The sequence below is a fragment of the Magnolia sinica genome, chromosome 12 (assembly GCF_029962835.1).
Source record: "Magnolia sinica isolate HGM2019 chromosome 12, MsV1, whole genome shotgun sequence".
Classification (NCBI taxonomy): domain Eukaryota; kingdom Viridiplantae; phylum Streptophyta; class Magnoliopsida; order Magnoliales; family Magnoliaceae; genus Magnolia; species Magnolia sinica.
In genome coordinates, this window is record NC_080584.1 from 74,705,338 (window position 1) to 74,719,788 (window position 14,451).

At 41.8% G+C, this 14,451-nt stretch overlaps 1 protein-coding gene across 8 annotated transcripts in view; it reads right to left on the reverse strand.

Moving 5' to 3' along the window:
- Positions 1-593: 593 nt before the first annotated feature.
- Positions 594-14,451, reverse strand: part of LOC131221730 (G-type lectin S-receptor-like serine/threonine-protein kinase At4g03230) — an 80,740-nt gene continuing 66,882 nt past the window's right edge. For 2 of the 8 annotated variants that reach the window (XM_058217040.1, XM_058217039.1), the window contains exons 2-7: positions 4,710-4,829; positions 4,455-4,621; positions 3,552-3,762; positions 2,605-2,842; positions 2,032-2,182; positions 594-1,262 (exon numbers count right to left, since the gene is read on the reverse strand). In XM_058217040.1, coding sequence (XP_058073023.1) covers positions 957-1,262; positions 2,032-2,182; positions 2,605-2,842; positions 3,552-3,762; positions 4,455-4,621; positions 4,710-4,829 — 1,193 coding nt within the window. In that variant the 3' untranslated portion in view covers positions 594-956. Of the gene's footprint in view, positions 1,263-2,031; positions 2,215-2,604; positions 2,848-3,551; positions 3,763-4,454; positions 4,622-4,709; positions 4,830-5,565; positions 6,317-14,451 lie in introns of those variants that run through there. The other 6 variants (XM_058217043.1, XM_058217041.1, XM_058217044.1 and 3 more) reach the window with 6 other exon arrangements.

Genomic DNA, 14,451 nt, shown 5'->3' on the forward strand with positions numbered 1-14,451 from the left:
ATGATTATGGGCCACGTCCAAACAGGTCACAAAGAAGGGCTTCAGTTTTCACGCCATGGCCAAGTGGCCAAACTTCCTGTTCTTTTATTAGTTGTTCTATAAATAAACCTATATGGAAATAATTCTTTGATCTAAAGAATTCATATGGTCATTTCTAACCTTCTTCTGTTTTTTATTTTTTATTTTGCATTTCTTTGATGAAATTTGAACAGGAAGTTAATCTTTTCTTTAGAATAATGTACTACGGTTTTCCTTTGTCATGGTATGGATTCTAAGGGCTCAGACTAGCAAATCTTTCTGATGCAGAAATTCTCGTAACTAGCTGTCACTAACGGCTCAGATCTCAAGTCCAACCAGTTGGACCACACGAAAATGTCCACCCAGCTAATGACTTCCAACCTAATGAGTGGATGAGGCTGATTTTTACAGGAAGTGAATCTGACGATCGGCCCAACCTTTTAGAAAGGTTGTATGTGTCACGCACATGATTCTCATGCAATTTATTCACCTTTTGGAAAGAAGACCACACTTCAAACAACTAATTACAAGATTTATTACAGCTACAAATAGTTCATGATATTTGCTGCCAAATATCATGAAATTTCACTATATTTGGAGCAACCAAACACAACTTTCTACATACAAACATCACCAGAAAATAACACAACTCTTTGGATTTTTTGATAAGATAACACCTAAGTAGAGAATACTCAATGTTCTGGAAAATGTTATCTGGAAGAGATTAAGGGAAAGTTTTCGACATTAGACCTTTGACCGGAATCAAATGGGCACAACGGCTCCATATTGTAGAGTTGGTTGTCCACAATGTCGACCTCTCATTAATCTCAGTTACTCAAAAAATATTGCATCTTTCTTACATCTCATTTCAAACCACACCCTTAGAAGAGTTCAATATCATTGATGAATACAAAACTAGTCACCGAGACTTCCAACCGCTACTGAGCTTGTAAATCTGTAATACTGACTTCATTGATGGTACATGAGCCGGTTCTGCTGGTAGATGAGTCTTTGCTGTTGAAGCTTTTCTGAACACAGAATGCAGGTTGCTTAGGGGTAGGCATGGCTGTATCGATACCAAGCATGAAAACAACAGATGCCATGGTTGGTCTATCCTTTGCATTTTCCTGCACACACAACAGCCCCACTTGAATGCATCTTTGAAGTTCGTTAGTGGGACAAGAACTGAGCATCCACGAATCGACCAGCTCCAAACATCTGCCTTCATTCCACAGCTCCCATGCCTGGAATTGTCACAAAAGTCGGAGTTGTTACAAAAGTTAGTGTTACAAAAGACGGCAGGAGAATTTCGATACTCTGGCAGAGTGTGACATCTATACACATGGTAGGCATGGAATAGGTCTTGATCCAAATCATCATATTTTGTGGTCCCTGCTATGGATTAGCCATAAAGCACCACAATCAGAGCAAATACCCAAAACTTTGACTAAAGGATGTTTATTTGATGAATCTAGACCATAAAAAAATTTCATATTATCTATTTTCATATCATCCATCTATTTGATACCCATGATTAGTTTAGGATTCGTCCAGTCATTGCAATTTTTGGTCAATGGCCCATCTACTCTGGGTTCACAATTAGGAGGTAACAGATTAAAGAAAATGTATGATATAATAAGATATCATCTGCATGCTTGTAGATACGGTTCAAAAAATCAAAATTGTGAAACACAAAAAGAATCAATGCGTCGATTCCAGCTCCTTTTCTCCTTTCATAGCAGTCTCTCTCTCTCTCTCTCTCTCTCTCTCTCTCTCTCTCTCTCTCTCTCACACACACACACACACACACACACACACACACACACGTGGGGGCTTTTCTTCCACTTTTCAAGAAACATGTGTTTTGGCTTGAGTTGCTTCTCTAGAATTCACCCAACTTATTGAACTAACCTTCATTATACACTCCTTTTTTTTTTTTTCATTATACACTGTTGAACTATCAACTAATTCATCTTTGATATACATAGATCAAGAAGGAAAACTTGTACTTACATATCTTATCAAATTCTGCGAAGGATCGTCACTAAAATAGTTGTTGTTCCTCTTGCCATTAATGATCTCTAGCAGTATTACCCCAAAGCTAAAGACATCTGATTTCACGGAGAAAAGCCCATCCATGGCATATTCTGGAGACATGTAGCCACTGCATTCCATTTTCCGGTGTAAGGATTCATTCTGATGAGAGAATTTTTGAGTTACACAATGCCTAATCAGAATATATTTAGTCTGCTTGGGTTCTCAGTATGGTGACCCAAAGAAATGATGGGTCCCACCGTGGACAACTCATGCACCCAAGAACTCCCAGATGGGAAAATTCTAGCTTTCAACAGGTGATACACATCCAACAGAAAGAAACCAAAGATTTGAAGACTAGGATCATCCAATATGGGCAATTTTGTTCCATGGGACATCCACGCTGCACACATCATACCCACATTTTGGACTGCTAGGCCATGGGGCCCCACTGCCACACAATGAAAATTGAGTGGACCCGAGATATCCTGCATCACTCATTGCTGAATACCTATATTCTTGAGCATTCATCGCATGTCTTGAAGTACTTACTATGTCCCAACCACCCTATTAGTGTTTGCTTGAGTCTGATTTCCACCAAATAACCTTGCCATACCAAAATCTGAGATTCTAGGATTCATCTCATTGTCTAGAAGAACATTGCTGGCCTTCAGATCCCTATGAATAATTCGAAGTCTAGAATCTTGATGAAGATACAAAACCCCACGAGCGATCCCCATGATAATATTAAACCGCTGTCTCCAATCCAGTAACACTCTCCTTGTTTCATCTGCACTGGATTTCAATCTAGTTATAGGAAATTAATGTCATGTGTATGTGTGTATACATGCGCGTGTTTCAGTTCCACAAGAATTGAGAAATTAAAATCAGGCAGAGAGTCCTGGAATGACTGTGATGCTTTTTCACATAACATTTTTTTCCCCACAGAATCTATATGTCAAGAGTAGGTTCATAAACCATGTTTGCACATGATTGACACATATTCCAATGAAAAAAAAAAGAAACAAAAAAGAAAAAAAAATTGAAAAAAATCAAAGATGTTCATAAAATGGGCCATCTCTTGTATAGGACAGCGTAAAATAGGGTTGATCTAATGTTCCAAACTTTAAGAGTGGTTTTTGACTGTAATGTTCAGGAAATTCAGTTTCCATGTTCTGTGGGCAGTGACCTGTGGGTGGTGACCTATTTAAGAGATGGTCGAATGATTTGATGGTAGTCTGGATCAATACATAAGTGCACCAATTGGACATTGAGATGGTATTTGTTATTATAGTTGAAGCTCAAGATCATGACACGATTTATTCATAAGCATAAAGAATCAAACAAAGAGGGCCTTGATTTGCAGATTTTGAAGTTCGGCAATCAGTTTTGTTGATTTTAAGGATTCATGCAAATCATGTGGGTCCCATGTCATCCTTGAATGGGAACTGCCTAATATAGAAGTAAAGATGAGTAATATGGTATTAAGAGAGTCGAACCAAAAATAAACCAGTCCAAGCTTTTGTTTCTCATGTACTCATAGATCAACATCTTTTCCTCTCCTTGAGCGCAGCAGCCAATAATCCTAACAAGATTCCTGTGTTGAAGTTTCGCAATCAACAAAATCTCATTTCTGAATTCTTCACTCCCTTGCCCAGAATTCTTACAAAGCCTCTTCACCGCTATTTCCTCACCATTCATCAGCTTACCCTGAAAGTTACCATCCAGGAAATTTGGGTTTTGATTACAACCAAGAAGCACATAAATCCACCCTTTCTTAAAAATGATCACCTGTATAGAGTTTCAGATAAACACCCACACAAGATCGATGCAAGCAAAGCAAAACTATAGAAGAAAAGAGCCAAAGCAATACCCATAAGCCAAAGAGACAAAAGGAGAGACGAGATGCAATGATTTATACAATTAGGCAATATGCCTACATTTGTGGGGGCAACAACATAGTGTTTGCTTCTTCACAAGAGAAATCATAGTATGCAAGACTAACCATCCCCCCACCTCCCCTCTCTCTCCATGTGTTTTTCATTGCATAAACTAAGGAAACTAGGATTCAAAGGAAATCTCTTCTATCTTCATGCATTTCCAATTCGTATGCTGCCTCAAGATGTAGGACAACAGAACTATCAAAATATAAGGCAAACAATTAGCAGCAGTTAGGGGAAAATCATGTTATTCTGCTCATTGTATGGGCCATGCCATCAAAATCAACAGACAGCTGATGGTCTGATACAATTTAAGGTGATCTTACTACCTTTTAGAAAGGTGATCTTCATTGTGTGGCCCACTTTCTGCAGAGCTTAGATCTTCTACAAAAGGAACACATTAGCAGGAGGAAGTTTGTACATGATCATTCCTCTTTTATAATTTGTAAAATGAGGCATTACCTTATATACGGGGCCAAACCCGCCCTCACCAAGCTTATTTTCACTGGAGAAATTATTCGTAGCGGCCGCTACAACATGTAGATCGAATAATGGCAATTCTGATCCCCTTGTACTTTCTTCAAGCTCAATTTCATTGATTCCATGGTTACTTTCATTTTCCCCGCTACCTAAATTTCACATAGTAAAATTTTGTAAAATATCAAATTCAAAGCGATTAGAATTTGCTAACACTTACTCAAATGTGGCCATTTCTACCTTCCCTTGTTTTCTGTCTCTGCCACAAGCAACAACCACAAAAAGCAAAGAGAATCGCCCCCAAAATGATTGTTATTATTAGAATCATCATCCTCTTCTTGCTGACTAGGCGTTTGGAATCTGTTGAAAGGAAATCATGTAAATTAGTTAAGAAAATGATTAGGTGTTTGGATGGCTAGTAGATGGAGGATGGGTAGCAGTGACCCAATGGATGGCTAGGATTGCATAAATTCTGGCCAGAGCGGCTTTGATTGGACAAAAACATTATAAACGTACACAATAGCTTCTAACAGTCATAACTATGCGATAGGTTATTCATTTTGTGCATATAAATTACCATTGGAAAGCTATTGAAAGTAGCTATTTTTATTTTGTCGTTGATGTTCTTAGGGTTTTAACAACTCTATTATGGTTTAAAATATATTTTTTTAGCCATCCAATGTTGTATGTGAGTTTTAGTAAGGTCAAACATCCATTTTTTATTTTTATTTATTTTTTATTTTTTAAAAGAAAGAGGTGGAATATCCCCACCTGAGGTATATTGCCAATTGCAAGTATACATCCTAGAGTTTTGGGTGGGCTCCACAAAATATAACAGGTCTCACCTATCATATAGCGAAAAAAAAATAAAAATCGAGAAGAGGGCCAGTCTGAGACCAGTTACAGCCTGTCCCATTTTAGCTCTGAAGACGGGGAGGGAGAAAAGGGGGAGATGAAAGATGCAAACTGCTAGACGGAGCCTGCTAATCAATTCAATGGCGCCAGCCTGCTCCAAGGAAAATCCACCAGAGAAAGCATACCAACATGCCGCTCAAAGCACCAAATGCCCAGCCGACCAAGAGTCGAGCATTCCTACCTATATATAACTTGCCCTGCAGCCAATTCTAACAACCAACCCCTGTATAAAATCCCTGTAACTGCCACCTCAAGCATTCCCACCCACAAATGCCATAACTCTGCCATTACAATCACCGGGCAACATATACTACAAAACAGCCCCTCCATAGGGACAGCTGCATCACAGTGGCGAAACAGGGGTCATCACATGAGTTTCTTTCCTAATTCTTCCCTATGAAGAACCAAATAATCAGCAGCAATGCAAGATATACCACACTACCCACATATAGCCGGATATGAAAGACTACGACCAGCCATAATCCTATCCAAATCATCTGCATTTCAACATCCACATCCAAGCACATCGGACTGCCAACACCGCGCAAGGAGAGAGGACAGGCTACCCCAGACAGAGGCTTATCCCATCCCTTTCTTGAGTTTTCTTGGATGACGAAGCGACCCGATGCCCAGGTTATCTAGGGATTAAAAAGACCCCGGATCTCCCACGGCAGATCAATTTTTCTGGAATAGATCATGTTTGGGCAACCGTCGTTGGCCCTCTTCTCTAGAGCGTCTGCCACCGAATTCCCTTCCCGCAGAGTATGGGTAAAAGAGAGGCCGAGGAGGTCTTGTTTGTCAAGAATAGATCCCATAAATTGCCAGATATTCCAGGGAGAGTTGAAAGCTCCAGAGGATGCCACTTCTGCTAAAATAAGCGAATCTGTTTCGACTGTAATATCCTTCAAACAGAAGGGAATGGCCCTGCTGATGGCTTAGCAAAGGCCGGTGCTTTGAGTGAGAATGAGTAGGTGTATGACAATGTGAGTGCCCTGCCAACCTACATCAGGGGCCTCTACAGGTTACACAAGATAGGTCCAGGTTCCATTAGGGAGACAGTTAGAAGCTCTTTGTAAAGTTCGTTAGGGAGACAGTTAGAAGCTCTTTGTAAAGTTCGTTGGCTGGACATATCCTTTTGACATTACAGGCGGTCCTGGGGTTTAGTTTTTCGACCCTTGGATAGCCCAAATCGCTGCATCTTTGTTCTTATTGAATATATACACCATCTCCTTAAAAAAAAAAAAAATAATAAATAAATAATAATCCTTGGAAGCCATATCACTGCAGATTAGAATGCCATCTTGCTTGGCCCGTGCTTCAGCAATAGTATTGGAGACTTGTTCATATCTATTATGGAATACAAAAACAGGGTGGCCTTGGTGGTCCCTGCAGACCCCTGCTCCACCACTTAAGCCAAGATTATCTCTAGGCGAACCATCCATGTTAAGTTTTATCTTACCTAGGCTTGGATGCGGCCATTTGATAATTAGAATTGGTTGCCCCAATGGAGGAGAATTTGGTGACAGTCCTATGGCCCCAATCGCTGTAGTCTCTGGCATTTGACTCCCCACTTCGAATAGCCATTTGTGGACTTTCGCAATAATGAGCACAGTGAGAAAGGGGTGGCCTTCGAATCTAGCGGCATTATATATATATATATATATATATATATATATATATATATATATATATATATATATATATATATATTAATTTTATTATTTTTGGAGAGTTTATTTCAAGTCAAATTAAGGTCTAGGGTTTCTTTTGCTTGTATAAGGGCTATCAGATAAATCGTAAATGGTACTTTCATCGATAATAACAAATTTACTTATAGTATTTTAAAAAAATTTCTCTCATATATTCAAGGTCTACTCTTGAGAAGGAAACAATGACTCCTGGCTTTATGCATGCATCTTTTTTATCTTTTTTTTTTTCTAGGCATCTATTATGTTATTTGGTACCAGAGCCACTATGCCACTCAGTATGAAGAACATTTTTTTAAAGAAATGGATATATTATATTTGCATAGAGGAAACTATACAAGAAAATACATTTCGGGAAGGACCATTGCAACAAAACAAATAGGGGGGATGGACCCTGCCTACGTTTCCTCTCTATCTAATTAGGAAAGACTGTATTAAGAGTCCCAAACTATTCCTATCCCAGTCTGGTCAAGGACGACCTCCCCTCGGGTAAGGAGGGGAAGGTCATAGACCCTTGAGAAGAGTCTATCTGATTGATTGGAGCTACCCATTTGGGCCAGGCCGTCCACCACACTGTTTGCCTCTCTCGAAATATGGTCAATCGAGATGTTAATGGAGGCCCAAATATAGTCAAACCTTTTCTTGCAGTAATAGATATTTCACGGGATTTGCTCGTTTGAGGATAATAAGGCGACCGCCGCTGACGAGTCGCTTTCTACTTCCACCCTTATGAAACCTCGGTCCAAACAAAGGTTAAGCTCGTCCACTACACTTTGGCTTCAGCTTGGAAATTAGTACCAACACTACATCCTCTAGAAAAGGCGAAAATGAGAGCACCTCTCTCATCTTTACAAGCTCCCCTACTTCCTGAAGGGCCCGAGTTGCCGTGGGAGGAATCGTCAACATTTAGTTTAGTCCATCCCGCCTTTGGTCTTTTCCATTTTTCTATAGAGAAAGTCAAATTATAGCTTCTTCTTTTTTTTTTGGAAAAGGAATATTTCATTACTGGACAAAATTACAGATATTTGGGTCTTCGAAGGAGAATGACCAACAAAAGAGCTATCGTAAGGAGGGCCAAACACATGGCCCAAAAAGTAAAACAAAAGAACAAACAAAGAGGCTGAGGCTTTAATTTCTCCTCTCTCTGATCGACCCGAGACCGACTTTGTCAAGGAAGAGGAAACCCCTCACTTGCTGAGGTAAATCTGCCTTGCAAGAAGTAATAAAACAAACTTGGGACACACTTCCAACACGCGCGAGCGCATCAGCCGAAGCATTACCCTCCCTGAACACGTGTCTGAACTCCACCATGACTAGATTCCGAAGTCTTTCCGTAATGGTTCTCCAACCTTTCCATATCCAACCAATGTTTGCTTCCTCAGTGAAGACCTTAATCACCAAATCCAAATCTGACTCGACCACAATTTTGGATAAACCTTTATCCAACCAAGGTCGAATTATAGCTGATGGCGAGAGATATCCCTAAATCTCTGACTGCCTCCTGGCTGGTTTGATCTCTGCTTGGCGGGAGATGGAACGTGTTGGTAATGAGGGAGAACCATCTTTTGATTTTGAAAATTGTGAGGTCCTTCTTGATATAGGAATCGTCGAAATGGCTATCATTTATGGTTTGCTAAATTTCCTAGAAAATGAGGGCTAAGGCTAGCTCACGAAAGATGCCAATGCTGGATTTGTTGTCGGCCATAAACCAACACTGGGCCATCCTCCCAACTGTTGTTTCACATTTTAAGAAGGAAACTAGGAGGAGGGAAGTGAAATAGAGTCACAAGGCATTCACCAGCTCACCTTCCGTACAAAGGGGATCTAGTGACTCGTCTTGGCGACTGTTTCCCGCTCCACAACAGACACAACATAAGGCAAGAAACGCCCCTTTTTTCTTGACGTTGACTTCAACCGGGACTACTTTGTTGAGGATTTTTTAGGCGAACATCGCTATCTTGGGAGGCAGCTTGGTGTGCCAGACCCACTTAGCCCAAACCCGTCTGGGGCCCAATAGGTGAATCAACCCCCATCTCCCCGACGATTCTCCGGTCCAGACATAGTGTCTTCTCCATAGTGCATAGTTATCCCCTTCGAGTGAACACGCTCGAGGAAAGGGGACGCGAGGAGCAAGGCCGCTGGAGCTCTCGAAAGGATTCCATTAAGGCCTAGAACATCCTTCACCTATAGTTGCCGCAGGTTAGTTGGGATGTGGCCCATGGTCCTACTGAGGAGAGGGCCCAAACCTGACCAGTTGGAGGTCTAGAAGTTGCTGCAGGCCTCCCCCAATAATAGGCAACAATTCTCTTTCAGTTGATCAAGCATTTTTCTTATGACTTTCCAGTACGAAGAATCCGAAGCTCTCTGGGGAGGATTATCATTTAGTTCTCATGAAGCTTCCCCATGTGTTGTTTTTGTGGTAGTAAAGTACTGTCCAGACCATCTTCAATCTCATCGCCTTCATTACGTCCCTGAGCGCTCTGAAACCCAGCCCAACCTCTGATTTAGGGGCAATTATCCTCTTCTCGCTAAGCCAGTGGAGATTCTTCTTTCCTTCCATCTAGCCGCAGAGGAAATCTATGAATCCCTTCTCTATTTTGGTCAGCGTTCCTTTCGACACCTCCACTACAGCTAGCATATGGATGGGGATGCTACTCAGAACATGTTTTATTTGCCTTGTTCTGCAAGCCTGGTTGAGGTAGCAACCCTTACACCCTGAAATGTGGTTCATGACTTTTTCTATCATGGGTTGGAATGGGGCAGACCTTGTTCTGCCAGTCATCAAGGGAACCCCAAGGTAAAGAAAAGGGGTAATGCTCTCCTAAACCTTGTCAACCTTTCCACTTGTCTAATGCGCCCTTCTGCCATCTTAGAGGGAAATAGAAAACTTCTCTCTCTCTCTCTCTTTTTTTTTTTTTTTTTGTTTATCCTTAGCCCTGATATTGCTTGGAATTTGATTAGGAAATTCAACATAACCATAAGGGAGCTTCCGCTGCTGTTTGTGAAGATGATGGTGTCATCGACGAAGAGGATATGCGTTGTAATTCGGTTGCCTCTCATGGTTTTAAATGGGGTGCTAAGGTTTCTTTCTGCTAGAGATTTAAGACCACGACTTAAAGCTTCCATAATCAGGATGAACAGGTTTAGGGAGAGAGGATCCCCTAAGCATAGACCCCTCGTAGATTTGAAGAAGCCATTTGCTTCACCAAGGAAAAGAACTAAGAACCATACTTCAGACCAGCATTTCTCTGCCATGTTAATCCTTCGCTGACTAAACTTGAACCGAATCAACACTGCTTTCAGAAAGTTCCAAACCACCTTATCATATGCTTTTTCCAGATCTATTTTCAAAATGATGTTGCTACCTCACACTTTCTTGTTGATGTCCCTGAGAAGTTCTTGGGCGAGCGCAATGCTATGTGTAGTAGACTTACCTTAGACGAAAGTCGATTGCTCCTTTGAGATCAATATAGGCAGAAGAGAGTTGAGCCTAGCTAGAATCACTTTAGAGATTATCTTGTATACATAATTACATAAGCTAATGTGGTGGAATTCTAAAAAATAAAAAAATTAGAGAGGAGATTTTTGAATTAAGGGAAAGAAAGGAAGTAGAGAAAGCCCGAGGGATGTCCCCACCCCCTCCTGAAAAGGTACTTGATTGCATTGAGGATGTCTATCCCCACTATGTCCCAGCAGGTTTCGAAGAAGGCTCCTGAGAATCTATTAGGGCCAGGTGCCCCGTCGGCTTGCAGATCAGTGACCGCCTGTTTGATCTCTTCTAGAGAAGGGGTAGAGAGGAGAGCTACATTATCTTCTGACCTCACTGCCGTGGGGATGGACTGGAGGAAGTTGCCTATTGGATCCGGGGGGTCTAGTTTGAACAAACTCTCTAAGAATCGCATTGCCTCTTCTTTCATCTTTGATTGGTCTTTAAAGGGAGTACCTTTTTACAGCTCTATTCCTTTGATGTAAGACTTCTTAACTCGCTCTTTAATTACTTAGTGAAAAAACTTGGTATTTCTATCACCTTCTACTAGCCATCTATAACGGGATTTTTGTTTTCAAAAAACTTCCTCTAATCTTTCTAGACAAAGGAGTTCGCTTTTCGCTGCCTTGAGTCTTTTCAAATTCTCGTTGTTTGGGATGACTTTGGATTCTTCTTCTATCTAATTCATGGATTCTTTTGAGATCTTGATGAGGGAGAATATATTTCCAAACACATCCTTGTTCCAGATTTTTAGGGCAGCTTTTGTGTTCTTCAGTTTGCTAAGGAGGTATATCATTAGATTGGTGATCGAATCAGATTTCAAGGAGGATGAAATGAGGTCTTGGAATCCCTCATGCATAGTCAGCATGCTTTGGAAACGGAAGGGTGTAGGGGACAATGGGAAGGCTTGTGGGTGATATAAGAGGAGGGGAGAGTGGCATGAGTTCACCCGAGGTAAATGTTGTACATGGAATTGTGGGATCAATTGAATCCAACGAGGAGAACATAACACCATGTCCAATCTTGCCCATTTACAATTCCTCCCTGATTGGTTGTTACACCAAGTGAATGCACTGCCAGAAAAACCTGCATCCATTAGCCCTTCTTAATTTATGGCTTTGACAAATTCATTTGAGCTCTGATTTGCTAGATTGTTTTCCCTGACTCTCTCTGACTGAACTGTAATCGCATTGAAGTCCCCGGAAACTGCACAAGGCCCTAGTACCATGCCTACTAGGTTCACCAAATCTGACCACAAATCCCTTCTCCCAGCAATGGAGCATTTGGCATAGACTACGAAGATGAAGAGGTTTGGAACGTCTCCTTAAAACTTCACCCTTAAGGAGATCATCTGGATTGGCGAGGCTATGAGATCCACTTAGAGAGCAGAAGAGAAGAATACCCAGATTTTTTCTCCCGAGATCACATTAGATAACGAAGAGTGGAATCCCAGCTTTAAACTTGTTCTAATTCTTTTCGAGTCTGGGAGGATTGGCTCCAGAATGGCTACAATAGTTGGTCTATGCTTGTTGATGATTCTTTTAATAGTTCTCACTGTGGGAGTATTTCTCACCCCCGGAGCGTCTAGATTAGGGTACTATCCATCCAAGAAACTTCCTGAGTTTATGGCCTCGTCGAAGAGTTTTCTCTTTCTGTCTCTCCAGTTGTGTGTGTCTCTTGTTAGGACTTGGACTTGGGATAGGAGGTTGAGGCCTTCGACGTCGATGTCAGTTCGGTAACAGTCTAAAATGATTCCGGGGTCCTAGACCCTAAGCTGCCTTTGTCTCATCTCTTCCTTACTGAGTACTGTGGGTGTTTCATGGCCCTTAGTCCATGGTTTGCCCCTGGATGACTGATATGGTGGCCGGTCTTGAAGAGGAGAGCTTTCTGACTTTGTTTTTATGCCTTGATTTCTTACCTGAGAGGGGTAATCAATTTGAAAATAAGGGGAGAGGTCGACATGATGGAGGAAAGGTTCACATTGGATTTCCCCCCCCCCCCCCCCCCAAACGAGACAGTTGGAGGAGGACTCGACCTCCCCTGGATCCACTATTGGGGGGTCCTGTGCAGGAGGGAGGGGAAGGAGTTCCCCTCTCTTTTTCAGTCTGGCTCAATCTGACAGGGACTTCGGGCTCATCTTAAGAGTTTCCAGATTCTGATGTTTGTTTTCCCTCTTTACACTGACATTGGCCACCGAACTTCGGCCTATTTTCTCTAAGGCAAAGAGTTTACCCTCTCTTGTCCTCTCTGACTTATTTGTGGGGAGAGGTGGGGGGTCTCCCAGTAGTGGGTTTGGCTGGAATGAAGGGGGAGGGCCTCCATCATTCATTTGCGTCTCCATGATTTGAGTTTCTCCCTGTTTAGATGAGGTTGAGGCATTTTCATAAACACTGAGCGTGCTTAAACCTGGGTCCCCTTCTAGTGGAGCTTCATCGTTGTTTTGCCGAGGAACTTTTCCACAAACAGTTCTAGGGTTCGCTAATTGGGTATCTTCTACTTGTTTTGAGGGGGATTTCGCCTTGCACCTAGCAGAGAAATCTCCTTCTAAGAGTATTGGGGTAGGGATGTGGGCCTGTTCAGAGTGGACATAGCTTGACGAATGGGGCCTCTATAACCGTAAGGATCGGGTAGTTCTACCCATCCACGTGTAGGCCTAGGACCATAAAACAAGTCTCTGCCCGGGTGAAGGATGACTTTTAATCTGGCAAAGACTTGGAAGATACCGAACCCGATCACTATATCAATATCCACGACTCTACCTAGGTGTTGGTCGAGGTTGATAATGGTCGAATTAAACTAGGCGTGGGCTGGGATGTCGTATAGTCTAATCCAACATCTTCCATTCTCCAATACTGAGTTTGGATGCCATGATTCAACCTTTGCCAGGCCCATGGTCGAGTGGAGTGCGCGGTCGGAGAAGAAGTCCGAGAGATCTTCCCTTGTCTTGAATAAAAGCAAGAAACTACTGGGAGACAGTCTCACAACATCCACTACTGATGTTATGAATCTTGAATTTCTTAGAGGCTGGATTAGGTGGGTGATAGATGTATGATGGCTAGCCACATGGCCCACAAGAGCCATGCCAAGGATTTTCTTTTTTCTCTAACTGCCTCATCTTCATCATCCAGGGACAGGCGAGTTTACTATTTTGTCCATACTGTGTAGTCCTTAGTTTCTATTTCATATGATGGTGTGGTCCAATCCTTTTGTTCGAACCTGCCCAAATGGATGTATATTTTGTCAAATCAATGAAAACTTGATGGAGTGTTTTTTTTTTTTAAATTTTTTTTTAAAAAAAAGCTATAGGGGTAAAATATTCTTCTAAGGTTGGTAACGACGTGGGGGGAGGGGAGGGGGGGTCACCGAGCAACCTGTACATAGGAGGGTTTAGGGTAGGTGAATCGGTGGTTGGGTTGGTGTATTGGGAGGTTTTCCTTATCCTTTCAACCTACCCCTATTTGTTGGGGATAACGGGGTTTCGGCTTGGCAATCTTGACTTGTACTATTCTCCATCCATTCTTTTACCATCCAATACCCCTTTAGCTGCCCTAGCTTCATCTTCGTACAGGAATTAGACAAATCCAAAACCTCTAGGTTTAATCATCCCGGGGAAGGTGGGGATGAATATATTAGTCATCTTCTCGTATTTGTCGAAAATGTCTTTAACATCCTGTGCAAAAGTAGTCATATGGGAGGTTTTCGATGAAGAGGCTATATCTTGGGTCTTTCAGATCTGGTCATGGTACCCTAAATTTGTATTGAGGGTTGGCTAAAGACGATATTCCTCTCTGCTCTATTGCTCTACTATAGAGTAAGAGCAATTGGGAAGGGGGATTTCTCTAAGCTCTCTTTCTCTCATATACTGCAGTCCATG